This window comes from Stegostoma tigrinum, chromosome 38, assembly GCF_030684315.1.
Source record: "Stegostoma tigrinum isolate sSteTig4 chromosome 38, sSteTig4.hap1, whole genome shotgun sequence".
Classification (NCBI taxonomy): Eukaryota; Metazoa; Chordata; class Chondrichthyes; order Orectolobiformes; family Stegostomatidae; genus Stegostoma; species Stegostoma tigrinum.
In genome coordinates, this window is record NC_081391.1 from 17,567,830 (window position 1) to 17,586,825 (window position 18,996).

General features: G+C 51.0%; 1 protein-coding gene across 1 annotated transcript in view; it reads right to left on the minus strand.

The window, feature by feature from the left end:
* Positions 1 to 18,996, minus strand: part of LOC125447020 (SH3 and multiple ankyrin repeat domains protein 1-like) — a 241,740-nt gene that overhangs the window by 6,215 nt on the left and 216,529 nt on the right. Inside the window, exons 23-25 of the mRNA XM_059640702.1 lie at positions 15,681 to 17,242; positions 14,818 to 15,599; positions 5,878 to 6,471 (exon numbers count right to left, since the gene is read on the minus strand). Coding sequence (XP_059496685.1) covers positions 5,878 to 6,471; positions 14,818 to 15,599; positions 15,681 to 17,242 — 2,938 coding nt within the window. The remainder of the gene's footprint in view (positions 1 to 5,877; positions 6,472 to 14,817; positions 15,600 to 15,680; positions 17,243 to 18,996) is intronic.

Here is an 18,996-nt window from a genome sequence, read left to right on the forward strand (position 1 = left end):
TAAATGTTGTAATTGTACCAGCCTCCACCACATTCCAGACACACACCACCCTCTGCGTGAAAAAGTTGCCCCTCAGGTCCCTTATAAATCTTTCCCCTCTCACCTTAAACCTGTGCCTTCTGGTTTTGGACGCCCGACCCCCCCCCCCCACCTCCCACCCTGGGGAAAAGGCATGAGGGGTTTTATCAGGAAGATACACACTACTTACACAAGGAAGGGGAAAGAGGGAGGAGAAATCTCAATTTTAATCTGCCTTGTCAAAAGCAAAAACAGATGGACAGGCCCGGCCAGCAACATTTACACCCTAACAACATTTTAAAAACTTTATTCACTAGAAAGGAGTTAAAATCAGGCTGAGGGAATGAGCAAGTCGAATCAATGATTAGTCTTGCTTATAATTTGGTTGGAAATTGTTCAATGGGTCGAATTCTGACTGCTGTGCCTATGAACTAATAAATACTCTCTGGTCGCCAATAAGTTCTAGGCCTCAACTGATTTTTAAAAATATAAATTAGGCCTCATCATCTTTCAGCCTGTTCCCAGGCATGTCATGAACCCACTTAACCTATCTTCATATTGTCTGTAGTTTCTCCTCTGTGCTAACTCACATCTGTTGGTCTGACACACATGAATGTTTTGTGACTTGTGTTAAGGTTGCTGATAAACAGGTCGAGGGTACTGACTGATTAATAACCCGGGGCGCTTACAAAGAGAGCCTGCTGGGAGACTCGGGTAGGTGGGCTGCGTTCTGAAAACTTACCTTCAAGAAAAGAATTCATCTCTACCTCCAGTGGCAGGGTCAAGGGTCTGAGATAAACTGCAGACAGCAGCAGGACCTACTGTCACCTTCACTCAGAATTCTACAGAAACAGTGGGCATCTATATGGGTAAAAAAGCCATGGTACTGTTCTTCTCGATGAGATACAGTACCTCTGGCAGTGCCAGTCCTTTAAGGTCACATTGCAAAAGACCATCGCACTGAGCTATTCAGCTGGGAAGCAACAGCAGAGCAAGTCACTGTCCCCGTCGCCTTTGTATGATAGGGGTCATAGGAATGTACTTTCGAAATCAGAGCCTTGAACGCTTCCCTTCCCACAACAGCACAAGAATTAAGTGCAGGAGCTGGCCATTCACCTCTTCAACCCTACTCTCCCATTTGGTGGGCCTGCAGCGATCTATGATTGCGCCTTATTCCTGCCTGTCCCTTGGGCTGCCCTGATGATCACAAATCTGTTCACCTTCGCCTTAATCCACTGACACAGCCGACAGTGGTCTCTGTTAAAGAGGCTTCCAAACACTAACAATTCCCCGAGAGAAGACCTTCCTCCTTCTTACCTTTTACAAATGGTGCCCCCTCGATCTAGACTCCCTCCTGCACTCCAGCAAAGGCGAAACATCCTCTCCGCACCTAGTCTGCCAAGGCTCCATAGGATCATCTATGTTTCAATAAGATCACCTCTTGTTCTCTCGAACTCCAATGGCTACGTGCCCAACCTACTGTATCGACCCCCTCCCTCGGGGCTGGTGTTACACTGAGATCCACAAACAGGGGACAAAACAAGGTTTATCACTGATGCCTCGTGGCCAGTGCAGTTCGATAGGATCTTCATAAATCAGGAGACCTCACAGTCTCGCCGTTCCACACCGACAGTTTTCCATTGTCCCCCTCCCCCTAGACCCTCATCGCTGGGAGACTCTTCGATGGCTAAAAATCCACCCTTGCTTCTGGTCAGCAGTCCCAGAGGATTTGAGAGCCTCTCCCTGAAGGAAGCTCCATTCCTCCCTAATCTCTGTCCTGTCTTGTCACTTTGACATTCTCACAAGGTCTGCTGCTGAGGCTCCGACTGGGTTCAACACAGGCCCAGGTCAGAGATTTGTACAAAATGCGGAGGAATGGGATTGTGGGAGATATAGCAGGTTGGATCGGAAATTGGCTTGCTGAAAGAAGACAGAGGGTGGTAGTTGATGGGAAATGTTCATCCTGGAGACCAGTTACTAGTGGTGTACCGCAAGGGTCGGTGTTGGGTCCACTGCTGTTTGTCATTTTTATAAATGACCTGGATGAGGGCGTAGAAGGATGGGTTAGTAAATTTGCAGATGACACTAAGGTCGGTGGAGTTGTAGATAGTGACGAAGGATGCTGTAGGGTGCAGAGAGACAGATAAGCTGCAGAGCTGGGCTGAGAGGTGGCAAATGGAGTTTCATGCGGACAAGTGTGAGGTGATGCATTTTGGTAGGAGTAACCGGAAGGCAAAGTACAGGGCTAATGGTAAGATTCTTGGTAGTGTAGATGAGCAGACAGATCTTGGTGTCCATGTACACAGATCTTTGAAAGTTGCCACCCAGGTTGACAGGGCTGTTAAGAAGGCATACAGTGTTTTAGCTTCTATTAATAGAGGGATTGAGTTCCAGAACCAAGAGGTTATGCTGCAGCTGTACAAAACTCTGGTGCGGCCGCACTTGGAGTATTGCGTACAGTTCTGGTCACCGCATTATAAGAAGGATGTGGAAGCTTTGGAAAGGGTGCAGAGGAAATTTACTAGGATGTTGCCTGGTAAGGAGGGAAGGTCTTACGAGGAAAGGCTGAGGGGCTTGAGGCTGTTTTCATTAGAGAGAAGAAGGTTGAGAGGTGACTTAATTGAGACATATAAAATAATCAGAGGGTTAGATAGGGTGGATAGGGAGAGCCTTTTTCCTAGGATGGTGACGGCGAGCACGAGGGGGCATAGCTTTAAATTGAGGGGTGAAAGATATAGGACAGATGTCAGAGGTCGTTTCTTTACTCAGAGAGTAGTAAGGGAATGGAACGCTTTGCCTGCAACGGTAGTAGATTCGCCAACTTTAGGTACATTTAAGTTGTCACTGGATAAGGATATGGACGTACATGGAATAGTGTAGGTTAGATGGACTTCAGATCGGTATGACAGGTCAGCACAACATCGAGGGCCGAAGGGCCTGTACTGTGCTGTAATGTTCAATGTAAAGCACAGGCAAAGCATCAGAATGAGATCCAGGAATAAAATGCAGGATAAATATGGTGTATAATCTCCAGCTGAGAGAGGAATTCAAAATTGGCAGGAAATCCACTCATAGCAACTTGCCTACTGATACTGCCTAACAGCTCAAGGGCAGAAATGCCTGCAATCTGAGAAAGATAGAGCTCCCTGCCCCTCTTCACCACTGCACACTGTAAAACACAACCACATCATAAACTAAACCACAAAACATTCTTTAACTTCTGACAGAATGAGGTACTCTCTCAAGAACTGTTGGTTCAGAGATGACTCCAGAGGTTCCATTGCCAACCCCATTTGATTTTTGGAGAAGGGGTGCTATCTGAATGCAGTGTGTATGGTGCAGGGAAGAGTGCGTACATGTTCCAGTGTGGAGGAGGGTGGGAAGGGCACTGCGAGTCCATGTGTATGCCAGCGTTTCATGTCATCTCTTGCATCCACTGCTTTAATATCAATTTCCACCACCCTAAATTCCACAATATCAATCCTGCTCTCACCTCATCAAGCTCACCCCTAGTGGAGATGCTGCAGTGTGCCATGTTTACATAGGCTCTTCCTATTCCGAACAGTGACTGTACAATGGGAATGTGAAAACAAGCACAAAACATCTCACCTCAAACACACAGACTGTTGGACAGTCTGGTGTCCTAACCCTTTCTCACATTTACTCCTAACTCCTTGTGTGCTACTGTAGGAGGCTGATGGTCTGTGTGAGTTTAAAGGTGCATTCTCGGTTCATATTGACTCCCCTTAATGCTCTTTCTAACATACACGGTGCATTATAACAGTGCTGCTGGAAAACTATCTGAGCAAAGCAATACAGTGAACCTCAAGCAAGTTCTGCTGGTACATGAGCAAGGTTGGGTGAGTTTCCACCGTGTGCATGTGTTTGTGTGTGTATGTTTACATTTTTGCACGCATGTAGGTACATGCGTGTGGTATCAGTGAGTGGGTGTGTGCAGGTGCTTGTGTGTTTATACCACATGCACGTGGGAGTGTGCACATGTGTGATTGTGTCTGCAAGTGTGTGTGTGTGTATGTTTTGGTGTGTGTGTGTATGTGCAAGTGTGTGTGTGTGTATGTTTTGGTGTGTGTGTGTATGTGCAGGTGTGTGTGTGGGTATGTCTGCATGCACATGTGTGAATGTGTGCGCGTGTGTGTGGGCAGTTGTGTGTGTGATTGTGTCTGCAGGTCCCTGTGCTTGTGTGTGTGTGCATGTGAATATGTGTGTGTGCACGTGTGTGCGCGTGAATGCATGTACTTGTTTGTGAGCATGCATGTGCGTGTGCATGCACGTGCGTGTGTGTATGTGTGTGAATGCATGTACTTGTGTGTGTGTGTGTGTGTGTCTATGCATGTGTGTACAATGATAGATGCACATCTGAGAGACACTATACAACTCAGTGAGAGACTGTGCCCTAGAATTTAGCCAGCTAACAGGTTCAAAGTTTTCAAAACAGGGCTGAGACTGAGAAACTATTTCTGCTGGATTTGGGAATCTAGAGTTCAAAAATAGAGCCAGACCTTTCAGGAGTGAAATGAGGGAACACACAAACTCCTGTAAATGGGGCAACTGAAGCTGGGCCAATGTCAGTTTTAAAAATGAGACTGACAGGTTTACATTTCTCAAAGGCAGTATGGGATATGGGACAATGGCCGGCAAATGGAACGATGAGCAGGCATGTGGGGTTGAAGGGGACTCTGTGTGTTCCTGTGGGTGTGTGTGTTTGGGGACAGTCTGGTTTCCTGGTGGTGGAAAGGGGTGGGCAAATTCTGTGATCACCTCGGAGCGAAGTGGGAAGGGAAGGCAGCAGTGAGAAGGGAAGGCAGCAGGCTATCACAGCGAAGAAAGATGAAGAGGCTTTCAGCCCCCAAGCATGGATAGAGAGAGAGAGAGAGAGAGAGAGAGAGAGATGGATGACTGCTGATAACAATTCACACAGTGGAACAGAAGAGAAAGAGCAGAATCTACTTTGGGTTTGAGAAACACGTTTGGAAAGGTGGGAGGGGAAGAAGGCTCAGTTCCACCCCCCAACCCTGCCCCACCAATGAGACAATCTGTCTGGGTGGCGGTGAGTGGTCCTGTATCCCCCTGGAGAATGGCAGAGACTTCCTCTTTCCCCGAAACTCTCTGTCGCTGATCAGAGCTGGTGCTGGAGTCTTGGTAAAAACAGCTGTGCAGTGTTGGCTTTATACAATACCCAGCCTTGTCACCCACAGGAGTAGGTTTGTGAAAGGGAATGGCCAAGAAAGGGTTGGGGGGGGTGAGGTCAGAGTGGAATTTGTTGTGGAAGGGTGTGTGGGGAAGGAGGGAGAACTGGAGAGAATGGAGAGAGGGAGGACTGCGGGGTAAAGGGGGTGGGGGAAGGGGTGAATTGGTTGCAGGTGTGAGGGGCGAGGGAGGGACTGGTGGGAGATGGGGATGGAGGGAGCAGTGGAAGGAGAAATGGAGGGCGGAAGAGGAGATTGGGATGGACAGAGCAGTAGAAGGGGAAATGGACGGGGGGGGGGTGGGGATGGAGGGAGGGGATGGAGGGAGTGGTGGATGGAGAAATGGAAAAGAGGGTGGGGATGGAGGGAGGGGATGGGGGGAGTGGTAGATGGAGAAATGGAGGGCAGAAGAGGGGGTGGGGACAGAGGGAGGGGATGAGGGATGGGAGATTGGGATGGGCAGAGCGTTGGAAGAAGAAATGGAAGGCGGAAGGGGGGGTAGGGATGGAGGGAGGGGATGAGGGGGGAGGTGAACCAAAGGTGGAATGTAGGGGAGGGTAGGAGCTGGGATGTGGGGGCGTGTAAAGGGGTTGGTGGTGGTGGGGGGGAGTTAGGGATTACTCTGAGTGGCAGCCCCGCACTCTGGGATCACCTCTCGAGAAGCCGTTTCAAGGCGCGCTCGATGTTCATGCGATGGCCGACCCGGGTCACACCAAGGTCCACATAGTCGTCCCTCTGAAGCGAGGGTAAATGGCTGCCGTCAATCTCGTTGTCCAGGAAGTGCTCCTTGTGCTCACCCAGGTTCAGGTAGTCGAGCCAGTCGGCCACGTCGAACTTGGTCCAGAAGGCCAGCGGCTTGGCAGCGAAGGGCTTGTCTGGGGGCACAGGCGGCGGCGATTGGAAGCTGCTGGTGGGCGAGTGGGCCCGGCTACCGGGGGGGAAGCTGGCGAAGCTGTTACCCACTGAGGTGGGGGCACTGTGCACGTCGTAGCCCATGGGAGGCCCAGGCTGTGCCACCGAGGGCAGGATGGGCAGTGAGGAGGGGCGTGGGGTGCCTGGGTTGGCTCTGTGCTCAGCGGCCTGTGGCATGGAAGGGCTGGGCGCTCTCCGCATGGTGGGCTTGATGTCAAACTCCACGGTCTTCGGGGGCTTCGGGCTGTGCTGGGGTGTCTTGGGCCAGTTCTGGAATGTGCTGGTGAGCGGGGGTTTCTGAGCCACGGCTCCCAACACAGAATCATCAGCAATCCTACGGGGAAATGGAAAAGGGGAAGCAAAAGGGAGAGATCCATTAGCTGTGCCCTCGTGTCATGGAGTCGTAGAGTCAGAGAGGCATCGAGTCTTACAGCATGGAAACAGACCCTTCCGGTCTGACAAGTCCACTCCAACCATAATCCCAAAATAAACTAGTTCCATCTGCCTTCACTTGGCCCATTTCCTTTTAAACATGACCTATTCATCTACTTATCCAAATGTCTTTCATATGTTGTAATTGTACCCACGTCCACCACTTCCTCAGGAAGTTCATTCCACATGCAAACCACCCTCTGGGTAGAAAATTTTCCCCTTGTGTCTTTTGCAAATCTCTCTCCTTTAGCGTTAAAATTGTGCCCCCTAGTCTTAAAATCCCCCACCCTAGGGAAAAAGACACCTGCCATTCTCAGACAGGGTTCAATACAATCCTCACCTTTATTGTTATTCATCCACCAGCTCTTGTATTTTTGCCCTTTGTAGCCGGATCCACAGTAAAGATCCAAAGGGTGAATTGGGGGTGCTACCTATGAGGTTGGTAGAAGTCGAGACGGCTAAGGGCTTCAAAAGGGAATGGACGTTAGGTAGAATGGGGGCTCAGTGGGTAGTGCAGCTGCCCCACAGCACACTATGTGCATTTTAACCATGGCCAATCCGCCTAGCTGTGGGAGAAAACCCACACAGGCACGGGGAGAATGTGCAAACTCCACACAGACAGTCAACTGAAGTTGGACTCGAACCTCAGTCAATGTGAGGTAGCAGTGCTAACTACTGTACCACCACCTCACCCAGCTTAGCACTAGCCATGCTAAATTGCCCTGTAGTGTCCAGGGATGTGCAGGCTGGGTGGATTAACCGTGGCTAAAAACCCCATGTGGTGTTACTATTTGGAATGGACTTAATGGGTCAAATAGCCTCTTTTTGCATTTTAGGCATTCTATGACAATAGGGACTTGAGGAAAGTACAGGGCCACATGCATAGAACAGGGGAACAGGACTGGGAGCTAGTATAGACTCAATGGCCCAAATGCCTCCTCCTCTGCTGCTAACTCCCCATCCCTCTAGAAGGTAGTGTTGAGCCAGCTACTTGAAAACACAGAAGCTCACTAGGCTCTCTCAGAGTCAATGATGTGGCCTGGAGTCATGTGGGAGCTGGACTGGGTAAAGATAGCAGACTTCCTTCCATAAAGGACAGGAGTCAACTAGATAGGGTTTACAATGATCTAACATTTCCACTGTCACCATTATTAATAGTAGCCTTTTTACACCAGAGTGGACTAGGAATCAAAAAAGACCCACAATAGTTTCAGACATCAGTTAAACTTCTGCATCTGAGGAAATTAATTGTAAATATTAAATGAAATGCCAGCCCTATTAACATTAACCACAAAACTAGAAGCTTATTAGAATCATAGAATCCCTACAGTGTGGGAGCAGACCATTCCATCAATCAAGTCTACACTGACTCTCCGAAGAGCATCCCACCTAGACCCAACCCCCTATGCCATCCCTGTAACCCTGCAATTCCCATTGCTAACCAACCTAGCCTGCACATCCCTGGATGCTATGGGCAATTTCCCATGGCCAATCCACCCTAACCTGCACATCTTTGGACTGTGGGAGGAAATCGGACCATCCTGAGGAATCCTATGCAGACATGAGAATGTGCAAACTCCACACAGACAGTCACCCGAGGGTTGAATCGAACCCGGGTCCCTGGTTGCAGAAGACCCATTGGATTCTTTATTTTAAAAAAAAATTCCTTCATGAAATCTTGGTGTTTCTGGCTGAGCCTGTATTTATTACCCATCTCTAATTTTGCAGAGGGGAGCAAAGGGTCAACCTCGCTGCTGTGGGCCTGAAGTCACATGTAGGCCAGACCAGGTAAGGATGGCCATTTCCTTCCATGAAGGGCATTAGTGATCCAAATGGGTTTTCCCTCAACAACAGCTTCATGGTCATCATTAGACTCTTAACTGAATTCAAATTCCGCCATCTGCCATAATGGGATTTGAACCTGGGTGAAGAACATTAGCTGACTTTCTAGATTAATAGTCTAAGTGCTAATACCACTAGGTCATTGCCTAGTTGGTTTGGAAATATCACAGAATTCGTTACAGTACAGGTGAAGGCCATTTGGTTCATTGCTTCCTGACAGCTCTCAAAAGGAACATCTCACTGAGGGTTACTATCCCCCCTTTCTCTCTGTAACCCTGCATTCTCCTCCTTTTCAGACAATAACTCAATTCCATCTTGAATGTCTCCACCAGAGTGTCTGGCAGTACACCCCAGTCTCTAACCGCTCACTGTGTGAAAAGGTTTCTCCTTGTGCAGTGACACTTTTACAGGAGACATGGAGGCTGGCAGAATAACAACATTTAAAAGACAGCTGGATGGGTACATGAATAGGAAGGGTTTAGACGGATATGGGCCAAATGCTGGCAAATGGGGCTAGGTCAGATTGGGATGTCTGGTCAGCATGGATGAGTTGGACCGAAGCATCTGTTTCCATGTTTTTTGCTGGAGTTCAGATGAATGAGGAGAGCGGGATCTCATAGAGACTTATTAAATTCTAACAGGACTGGACAGGGTAGGGGCAGGGAGGATGTTCCCGAAGGTGGGTGTGTCCAGAACCAGGGGTCATGGTCTAAGGATTAGACCATTGGGATAGACCATTAGGGAAGGGACACCGGACCCGAAACTGACTTTTAAATCTGACTTTTTTATTCACAGATGCTGCCAGTCCTGTTGAGCTCTTCCAGCAACTTCTGTTTTTGTTCCTGCTTTCCTACCCGCTTTCCACAACCCCTTAACTCATTACTAATTAAAAATCTATTCACCTCTTTAAACTCACTCGATGTCCCAGCATCCATCGTACTCTGGGGTAGTGGCTTCTGAGATTCATGATGCTTTGAGAGAAGTAATTCCTTCCTATCTCTGTATTAAATCTGCCAGCTCTTCACCTAAAACCTCTGGTTTTGGATTGTCCCACATGAGGAAACATATTCACCATGTTTACTTTGTCAGTTCCCAGTAGCATCTTATATATTTTTTCCAATCACCTTAAATCTGAATCTTCTGGTTATGTCTCTCACTCTTCTGCCAAATCTCCCCTTTGTCTTCCTTTCTCCAAGGGAAACTGTGCCAATCTCTCCAAGTCCCTTCCACCAGCTGGGTGCTGGACTGCAAGTGTCTACATTCAGCAACACATCTCCCAAGGCTTTGAGGTGGTGAAGGTGACTGGGGGAACCAGTCATCGGACCTACTCCTTACACAGAAACATCTGAACAAGGGAGTGGTTCAATGCTGTACATGCAACATTTCACTGAGGCCGGGATAGGCAGAGGTGATGGCCTAGTGGTGTTACAGCTAGACTATCAGACTAGAGACCTAGGTAATGTCCTGGGGACCTGGGTTAAAATCCCACAATGGCAGATGGTGGAATGTAAATTCAATCAAGATCTGGAAATAAGAGTCTGATGGCGATTGTCAGGGGAAACCCCGATCTGTTCACCAATCTCCTTTAGGGAAGGAAACTATCTTCCTCTAGATGCACAGCAATTGGGTTAACTGTAAAAGGAAGGCTATAATTAAGCTGGAAAGCTCAGCAGAGATTTACCGGGATGTTAGATAACAAGGTGTAGAGCTGGATGAACACAGCAGCCAAGCAGCATTAGAGGAGCAGGAAGGCTGACATTCTGGGTCCGGACCCAAAACATCAGCTATCCTGCTCCTCTGATGCTGCTTGGCCTGCTGTGTTCATCCAGCTCCACACCTTGTTATCTCGGAGTCTCCAGCATCTGCAGTTCCCATTATCTCTTTAACAGGATGTTGCTGGGATTGGCTGGTTTGGGTTATAAGAAGAGGCTGGGACCTTTTTCACTGGAGCACAGGAGGTTGAGGGGTGACTCTGTAGAGGTCAATAAAATCATGAGAGGCATAGATAAGGTAAATGGCAGGTGTCTTTTCCCTAGGGCTGGGTATTCAAGACAAGGGGGCACATTTTTAAGGTGAGAGGAGAACAAAATAAAACGATCACAAGAGGAAACCTTTTTTTACACGGAGTGGTTTGTGTGAAGAATGAACTCTCAGAGGAAGTGGTGAATGTGGGTATGGTTACAATGTTTAAAAGACATTTGGGTAGTTACATGAATAATAAAGGTTTGAAAGGATAGCAGGCAGGTGGGACTAGTTTAGTTTGGGATTATGGTCAGCATGGACTGGTTGGACTGAAGGGCCTGTTTACATGCTGTATGACTCAAAAACCGCCCTCTGGGCAATTAGGATGGGCAATAAATGCTGGCCTAGCCAGAGACCAGCTTCATGGCCGTGAATAAATAAGAGAAAAGAAATCAGATTGGCCTCCAGAATAGGATCCTCAGGAATGGCTGGACTTAACACTGGTTCATTCAAACTGAAGTATACCCAAGGCTGAGGCAGACACATTTTTAATCTGTAATGGGAATCAAGGTTTACGGGGAAAAGACAGGGAAGTCATGTTGAAGATTCTCAGATCAGCTATCATCTTATTGAAAGGCAGATCAGATATAAAGGGCTGAATGACCTACTTCAGTTCCTACATTGAGGGAATTAGGGAGGCTGCTCGGTATCAACACTTTGGCATAAAATGTCAAGGTAATTGGGGATCTGTCCTGTGGAGTGTTATATTTCTAGCAGAAGGAATAAACATGAGTTAAGGCAGGTAGATGGAGTTAAGGTACAGATCAGATGTGATCTTGCCGAATGGTCTCAAAGAGCTGATTGGCCTGTCTATTATAGTATGGTTCATGTGGCCTTGTAACTTTGGACAAAATAACATAAGAAATAGAAGCAGATTTGGCCATTGAAGGCTGGCCGGCCATTCAATAAGATCATGATCAATTTTCAGCCTGACAGCTGTCTGTGATGTTGCTGTGTCACAGGTCACTCAGAGAGCCCGGGGTTCCATCACTTTGACCTGCTGTGCGGTGTTTTAGTCAGGAGCTCTGCAGAGTGATGGCAAAGTTTCCGGTGTTCCCACCCTCACACAAATATCTTGCACTCTTATCTCCCACCGACGGTTTGCGGGTTTATATGGCCAGGCATCTTCAGGGGCCGTCATGTCTTAGAGTAGGGCTCATACCCTGAGCTCCTGGCTCAGAGAAAGGGACACTACCCCCTATACCACCAGACCTCCCACCTGCCTGCACTTTTTGTGGATATTATCCTATCAATCTCTGACCTCTGGGGCGGCGATGGCCTAGTGGTATTATCGCTGGACTGTTAATCCAGAGATCTAGGTAACGTTCTGGGGACCCAGGTTCAAATCCCGCCACAGCAGATGGTCTAGCCTACATGTGACTCCAGACCTTCTGGGCAATGAGGGATGGGTAATAAATGCTGCCTAGCCAGTGATGCCCACATCCCATGACTGAATAAAAAAAAAAGTTTGAACCACTCAGCATCTACAACTTGCAGGGGTTTCAGAGATGACCACCTTCCAACTGAGGATTGGCCAATGGACAGAGGATAGGGATCAGTCAGATTTCTATTCCAGCTGACAATCTATGACTTAGATTAGGAAATGGAGGGCAATGTATCTAAATTCACAGAGGGATGGTATTCAGGAAGACACAAGGAGGTTGAGTGAGAGATGAAAGGCAACGTGCGTTGTGAAGTTATCCACCCACAGAGGGAAGCAATGGTGAGACAGGGAAATGTCCACACACTCAGAGAGATGGGTGGCCATGGGTTACAGGAAGTGAATAGGCAGGTACAGAAACTCATTGACAAATAAGGCCGTAGAAGACTTTATACAGGTCACTGGTGAGGCCACATCTGGAGTACTGTGTGTAGCTTGGTCTCCTTACCTAAAGAAGGAGGCTTTGTGGCACAATATGTCCTGTTCTTAGCTCTGGGTTCAAATCCCAGGCCAGGAGCTATTGGCCACAGAAGGTGAGTTTGTGATGTGGCCAAACAGGTTGCGTGTCATCTTGTAAGTCTTTCCAACACGCTGTGCAGTAGGCAGGAGAGACTCCTGGATGGCAAGCCTGCAGACAGTGACAACAATCCACTGCACTGCCTTGCTCCACAAGACAGCACAAATCCAATGGAGATAACCCTTGAAGGTGAGGACAGGGGAAAAGAAAGTGAGAAACATGGGTGTACCGGCCTGAGAGGGAGTGCGATGACAGCTCATTCCCCAGGTCCCTGGGATGAGGGGATTATCTTAACAGGAGACATTGAGCTCTACTGGCCGTCACGTTTAGAAGAATGAGGGGTGACCTATTTGAAACATATTAACTTCTTGATGGGCTTGGCAGGGTGGGTGCTGGGGCGCAGTGGTATTGTCCCTATCTCAGAGCCAGGAAACCCCTGATTCAAGTCTCACCTGCTCCAGAGGTGAGTAATACCATCCCTGCCGAATACCTACACGCTGAGAAATAATTCCTGCCCACCCCTCTCCCAATGTTAGAGAATCAAGGACATGATTGCAGGCTGAGGAGTTAGCCATTTTGGATTGAGATGAGGAGGTTGTACATCTCTGGAAATTCTCTCCCAGGGAGCTGTGGATGCTCAGCTTGAGGTTGAGTATATTCTAGACTGAGCTTGAGTGTATTTGGGTGCTAAGGGAATTAAGGGAAATTGGTGAATGTGAGAGAAGCTGGATTTGAGATGATCAACCACGATTGTATCGAAAGGCAGAGCAGACTCAAATGGCAAGACTCTTTCTGCTCCTAATTCTAACGTTCTTTGGATTAAGAAAACTCTCGTTGGCCTAGACAGCCAGCCTCGAATGGAGCTTTGGTTTCCAAAGTTCTCCCCCATTGGAGGGTTTCCTCACTTTGCCTGGGTCTCATTGATCGAGGCTGGTCAATGCCTCCATTATCCATCCATCACATGACTGACCATACTGGGAGAAGGAGGACATTCTGGATCTTTCTGTTATGTAGCAGCTCCAACGTTCCTGTTGGTTGTAAAATGTGTTTTAGCTGAGACTGCCTTGTCTGATCCTCAGCACCGTCTCCCACCATAAACAGCCTGTTCTCATTGGCTGTGAGGATCTCAGGCTTGGGCCATGAGACCCAGAGGTGGTTGATCAACTCAGGGTGTGAGCTACACATGCGGGGCACATCGGATGCTGGCAGAGACAAGGCATGGTCTCTGGAAGTCTGGGCTAAAAATAAGAAAAGATCCCTGGCAGGGCAACAGTTGGAGGGAGGTGTACAGGTCTGCACACTGCAGCTTGGGAAGACATCACGGCCTGGGAAGGAGCCAAGCACAGATTCACGAGAAGAATGCCAAAATGGGATTATTGTACTGCAGTGGCTGTGTCCCTACCACTGAGCCAGGAGACCGAGGTTCAAAGTCCCACCTGCTCTGGGATTTTGTGTAATAACATCAGTGGACAGGGAAACTTTTTTCAAAGACTGAATGAGGAGGACGGACTCTATAACTGTGAGGCCAGGTTGGTTTAATGGGTTAAAGTGATGGTTTAATATGCAGCTATGTTCAAATCTCAGCACTGCGCTCCTTTTCACAAGTAAATACTCAATTGGCCACACGGGGGAGTTACTGCTGGTGCTCATGGTTTAAAAACATGGGAAAAAGGTCGTGGTGATTTGGTCAGAGATAATGGGAACTGCAGATGCTGGAGAATCCAAGATAAGTGTGGAGCTGGATGAACACAGCAGGCCAAGCAGATCTCAGGAGCACAAAAAGCCTCTCAGATGAAGGGTCTAGGCCCGAAACATCAGCTTTTGTGCTCCTGAGATGCTGCTTGGCCTGCTGTGTTCATCCAGCTTCACATTTTGTTATCGTGGTGATTTGGTATTGGGGAAAAACTATTTGATTGCAATTCTGGCTATTAAAAAAATACAAATTTGAAAAAAAAAGAAAAAAGAATGAGCAAAAAGATTGTGACAGTCATTTGGTGGTGGAAAAACCATTCAGTTGCGTGTGGTAACACGTACGGAGGTAAAGGACAGAAAATAAACATGGTCTATATTCCCCAGAAGTTCAGGACTAATGTGATCGAGGGTTGTGAACGGAATAGTGGGAATATTGTCAAAAGAAGCTTGCACTAGTTGGGGAGTCTTGGAATGTGAGGCATCAGATCCCCCCCAATTTTGATCAAAAACATCACTCTATGTGAAGGATGGTTGGGATGTGAAACATACACACAATGAACAGCAGATGGTAACTCAATTCCCAGTAGGAAATCCGAGATGGATATTTTGACGAATGAAGCGGGTAATGAAGGGGCATCTAGGCAGCAATGCTGGGTGGTTAGAGCGGAGATACATGTCTGAAGGAATGGCACGATAGAAACGATGGGGGCTGAATGGCCTCCAGACTACGTTACCTGTGCCGGAGGTGCATAGGCTTGGAGGCTGTAGGAGGTCCCACGGAGTCGGCCTGACGAGCCCAGGATGTGCCGCTCATCTGCTGGAGTTTGGAGCTCAGCTCGCTGATGATGCTGGCCTTCATGGAAGCCATGCTGGAGGCCTGGGTGGGGTGGGTGGGCTCCTCCCACATGGAGGGGGCGGGAGGCATGTGGCGCTCCAGAGGGCGGGGGGTGGGCTCGGAGGGGGGTGCTGGCTGGGCTGTGGGGGGCAGGAAGGGGGGCGCGGCTGCCGGCTGAGGGGGAGGGTGAGGGGCAACGGAGGAGACGGCGCTGGTGGTGGTGGTGGAAGCAGGGTCCCTCAAGGGGCCTGGCCCCCTCCCCATCATGGGGGGTCGACCCCTGACCCGGGAGGCGAAGGGAGGTTTGTCGGCAAAGGCGTGGCCGTCCAGGTAGGCGATGTAGGTGTCGAGCAGCTCGTTGCCTTCGGAGGACAGGCCCGAGAGGCTGGAGAAGGTAGAAACGCTGCTGATAGTCTCCAGGTGGTGGTCACTCCCGCTGCGGCTGTCTACCTCCTCAATGCCCGAGTCTCCCACGTTGTCCAGCAGTGTCTCGGCCGAAGGTGCCCGGCTGCCCCCGGAGCCCGGGACCCCCTCGGCACTGCAGTCCAGGTGGTTCTCCCTGGCCGGGGCCTGCGTTAGCGTAGCCACCTCACTATCGTACGAGGTCAGGCTGGAACCCGTCGAGTCGACCGTGGGCAGGCTGGCAGCTTCGGGGGGCGCAGCGGCGGCTGTGGAGGCGGTGGAGGGTGGGGGAGGGGGTGGCGGAGGGGGAGGGGGAGGGGGAGGAGGGGGCGGAGGTGGGGGAGGCGGGGGAGGGGGCACTTCAGAGCTGTCAAAGCTGTTGGAGAACTCGAGGGGCGGGGGCAGAGGGTCGCTGAAGACGAACTCCTCCTCAGTGTCGATGGAGGGGGCTGGTGGGGGCAGGACGGTCAGGGGCAGGGCCTGGGGGTCCGGGAGAGGCGGGCGTGGAGGAGGGGGGAGGGGCGGGTTCTCCACGAAACGCACGCGATACTCGGCCTGGACTTCGCCTTCGGACCGGGGAGAGGACCTGGGCTCGGCCTCCTCCGTCTTCTGGGACCTGAGAGGGGGCGGAGGGGGTCGAGCCGCACCCCCGGCCTCTTTCCTCTGGCCGGCCCAGGCTTTGGGCCCCAGCGCCACCGAGGAGGCCGAAGTCTCGGGCTCCGGGCCCCGGGGCTGCTCCTTGAGCGAGCGCTCACGGGCGGCCAGGGCCAGGCCGAGTGGCGAGTCCGGGTCCAGGAATTTACCGGTCAGTGGGTGGACAAAGGCCGTGGACCTCGGGGCAAAGCTGAAGCCAGGGGTGGCCGGGGTGGGCCTCTTGGAGGCCTGGGCTTCGTAGGCCAGGCCGCGGTCGGCGTAGGCCGAGACCTGTGTCCCCCTCCCGGCCGACACCATGATGTTCATGAAGGCCTCAGCGCTGTTGAACATTCCCTCGTCGATGGATTTTGAGTGCGTAAGACGGGGTACGATCTCTCCATGCTCTTCCACCACGTCCGTGGACAGGAAAGCCGTGGACTTGCGGCGGGCCTCCATGTAGCGCTCCCGGTCGCGGCGCGCGGCCCCCACAATGGCCGCCCCGAACTGGCTGGTGAAGTCCAGGCTTTCTCGGGCCTGGGGGGGAGCAGGGACCGGAGGGGGTTGGGGAGGTGGCTCCCCTCCGGCCTCAGCCTCCATGCTGCTCCCCTGACTACTCCGGCCGCTGCTGCTGGTGGATGGAGCCTTGATGATGATAGTGGGGATGGGGATGGAGCAGGTCTTTTCCTGCTGCTGCTGCTGCTGTTGCTCATCCTCCACCTTCGACTGCTTGACCAGCGGCCCCTTCCTCCGCACGGGCTTGGCCGGCACAAACATGGCAGTGTTGACCACCCGGGCCGTGGGGTTACTGTAGCGGCTCTCAGTGGCCTGTGCCCTCCGGCCCCTGGCGTTGGGCTGCGAGGCGGAGGACGAAGACGACGACCCCCCTCCTCCTCCCACTCCTCCTCCTCCCCCTCCTCCTCCCCCTCCTCCTCCTCCGGCGAGCTGGTCGGAGTCTTGGCGGTAAACCCCAGCCTTGTCCCTCTTGTGCCGTTCCTTCGCCTCCCCCTTGGCCGCCGTCTCCACCAACTCGTGCCGCAGGCTGGCGTAGATCTTGGCAGCATCGGCAGCGCCAGCGGGGTTAAAGGTTGAGCGGACGGCGGTGGAAGAGGAGGCAGAGGCGGACAGGGGAGGGGGAGGGGGGCCGGAGCGAGGCTGGGGCAGGTTGAACGGGGGGTCGGGGGGAGCGGTGGTAGGAGGGGGAGGGATATCGTCGGCGCTTGGCACAGACAGGCTGCGGGCAAACTTGAAGGAAGGTGGCACCAGGAACTGCTTCTCCTCCTCGGGAGCACCTGAGGGATAAACACAGAGAGAGAGAGAGAGAGAATTAAACACCAGGGAGGGCCGGGCCATGCCAATCCATCAGACTGACTCTCCCATTCCAACTCTCAGTCAGACCACTCAGGCAAGTAAAATGACCATCTGCCAGCGTGTGAGAGTAATTCGGTGCCACGTGAAGGCAGCACTGACAGCGTACTTCCTCATAACAGGTCACACCATCGACATAATAAAAATCATGTCATCTAATCATGACCTAACACTGGGGAACAGTACCGGTAGGGGACGGGTCTGTCACTGGGATACAGTACCAGTGGGGGACAGGTCTGTCACTGTGTAACACTGGGATACAGTACCGGTGGGGGACAGGTCTGTCACTGTGTAACACTGGGGTACAGTGCCAGTGGGGACAGGTCTGTCACTGTGTAACACTGGGAAACAGTACCGGTGGGGACAGGTCTGTCACTGTATAACACTGGGGTACAGCACTGGTGGGGACAGGTCTGTCACTGTGAAACACTGGGATACAGTACCAGTGGGTGACAGGTCTGTCACTGTATAACACTGGGGTACAGTGCCAGTGGGGACAGGTCTGTCACTGTATACCACTGGCGTACAGCACTGGTGGGGACAGGTCTGTCACTGTGAAACACTGGGATACAGTACCAGTGGGTGACAGGTCTGTCACTGTATAACACTGGGGTACAGTGCCAGTGGGGACAGGTCTGTCACTGTGTAACACAGCAATACAGTACTGGTGGGGACTGGTCTGTCACTGTGTAACACTGCGATACAGTACCAGTGGGGGACAGGTCTGTCACTGTATAACACTGGGGTACAGTGCCAGTAGGGACAGGTCTGTAACTGCATAACACAGGGGTACAGTACCGGTGGGGACAGGTCTGTTACTGTGTAATGCTGGGGTACAGTACTGGTGGGGACAGGTCTGTCACTGTATAACACTGGGGGTACAGTACCGGTGGGGACAGGTCTGTCACTGTGTAACACTGGTGTACAGTACCGGTGGGGACAGGTCTGTCACTGTATAACACTGGGAGACAGTACCGATGGCGACAGGTCTGTCACTGTATAACACTAGGCTACAGTACTGATGGGGACAGGTCTGTCACTGTATAACACTGGGCTACAGTGCTGGTGGGGAAAGGTCTGTCACTGTATAACACAGGGATACAGTACCGGTGGGGACAGCTCTGTCACTGTATAACACTGAGATACAGTACGGGTGGGGGACAGGTCTGTCGCTGTATAACACTGGGGTACAGTACAGGTGGGGAAAGGTCTGTCACTGTGTAACACTGGGGTACAGTACCGGTGGGGACAGGTCTGTCACTGTATAACACTGGGAGACAGTACCGATGGCGACAGGTCTGTCACTGTATAACACTGGGCTACAGTACTGATGGGGACAGGTCTGTCGCTGTATAACACTGGGTTACAGTGCTGGTGGGGAAAGGTCTGTCACTGTATAACACAGGGATACAGTGCCAGAGGGGACAGTCGGTCACTGTATAACACTGGGGTACAGTACCGATGGGGACAGGTCTGTCACTGTATAACACTGGGCTACAGTACCGGTGGGGACAGGTCTGTCACTGTATAACACTGGGAGACAGTACCGATGGCGACAGGTCTGTCACTGTATAACACTGGGCTACAGTACTGATGGGGACAGGTCTGTCGCTGTATAACACTGGGTTACAGTGCTGGTGGGGAAAGGTCTGTCACTGTATAACACAGGGATACAGTG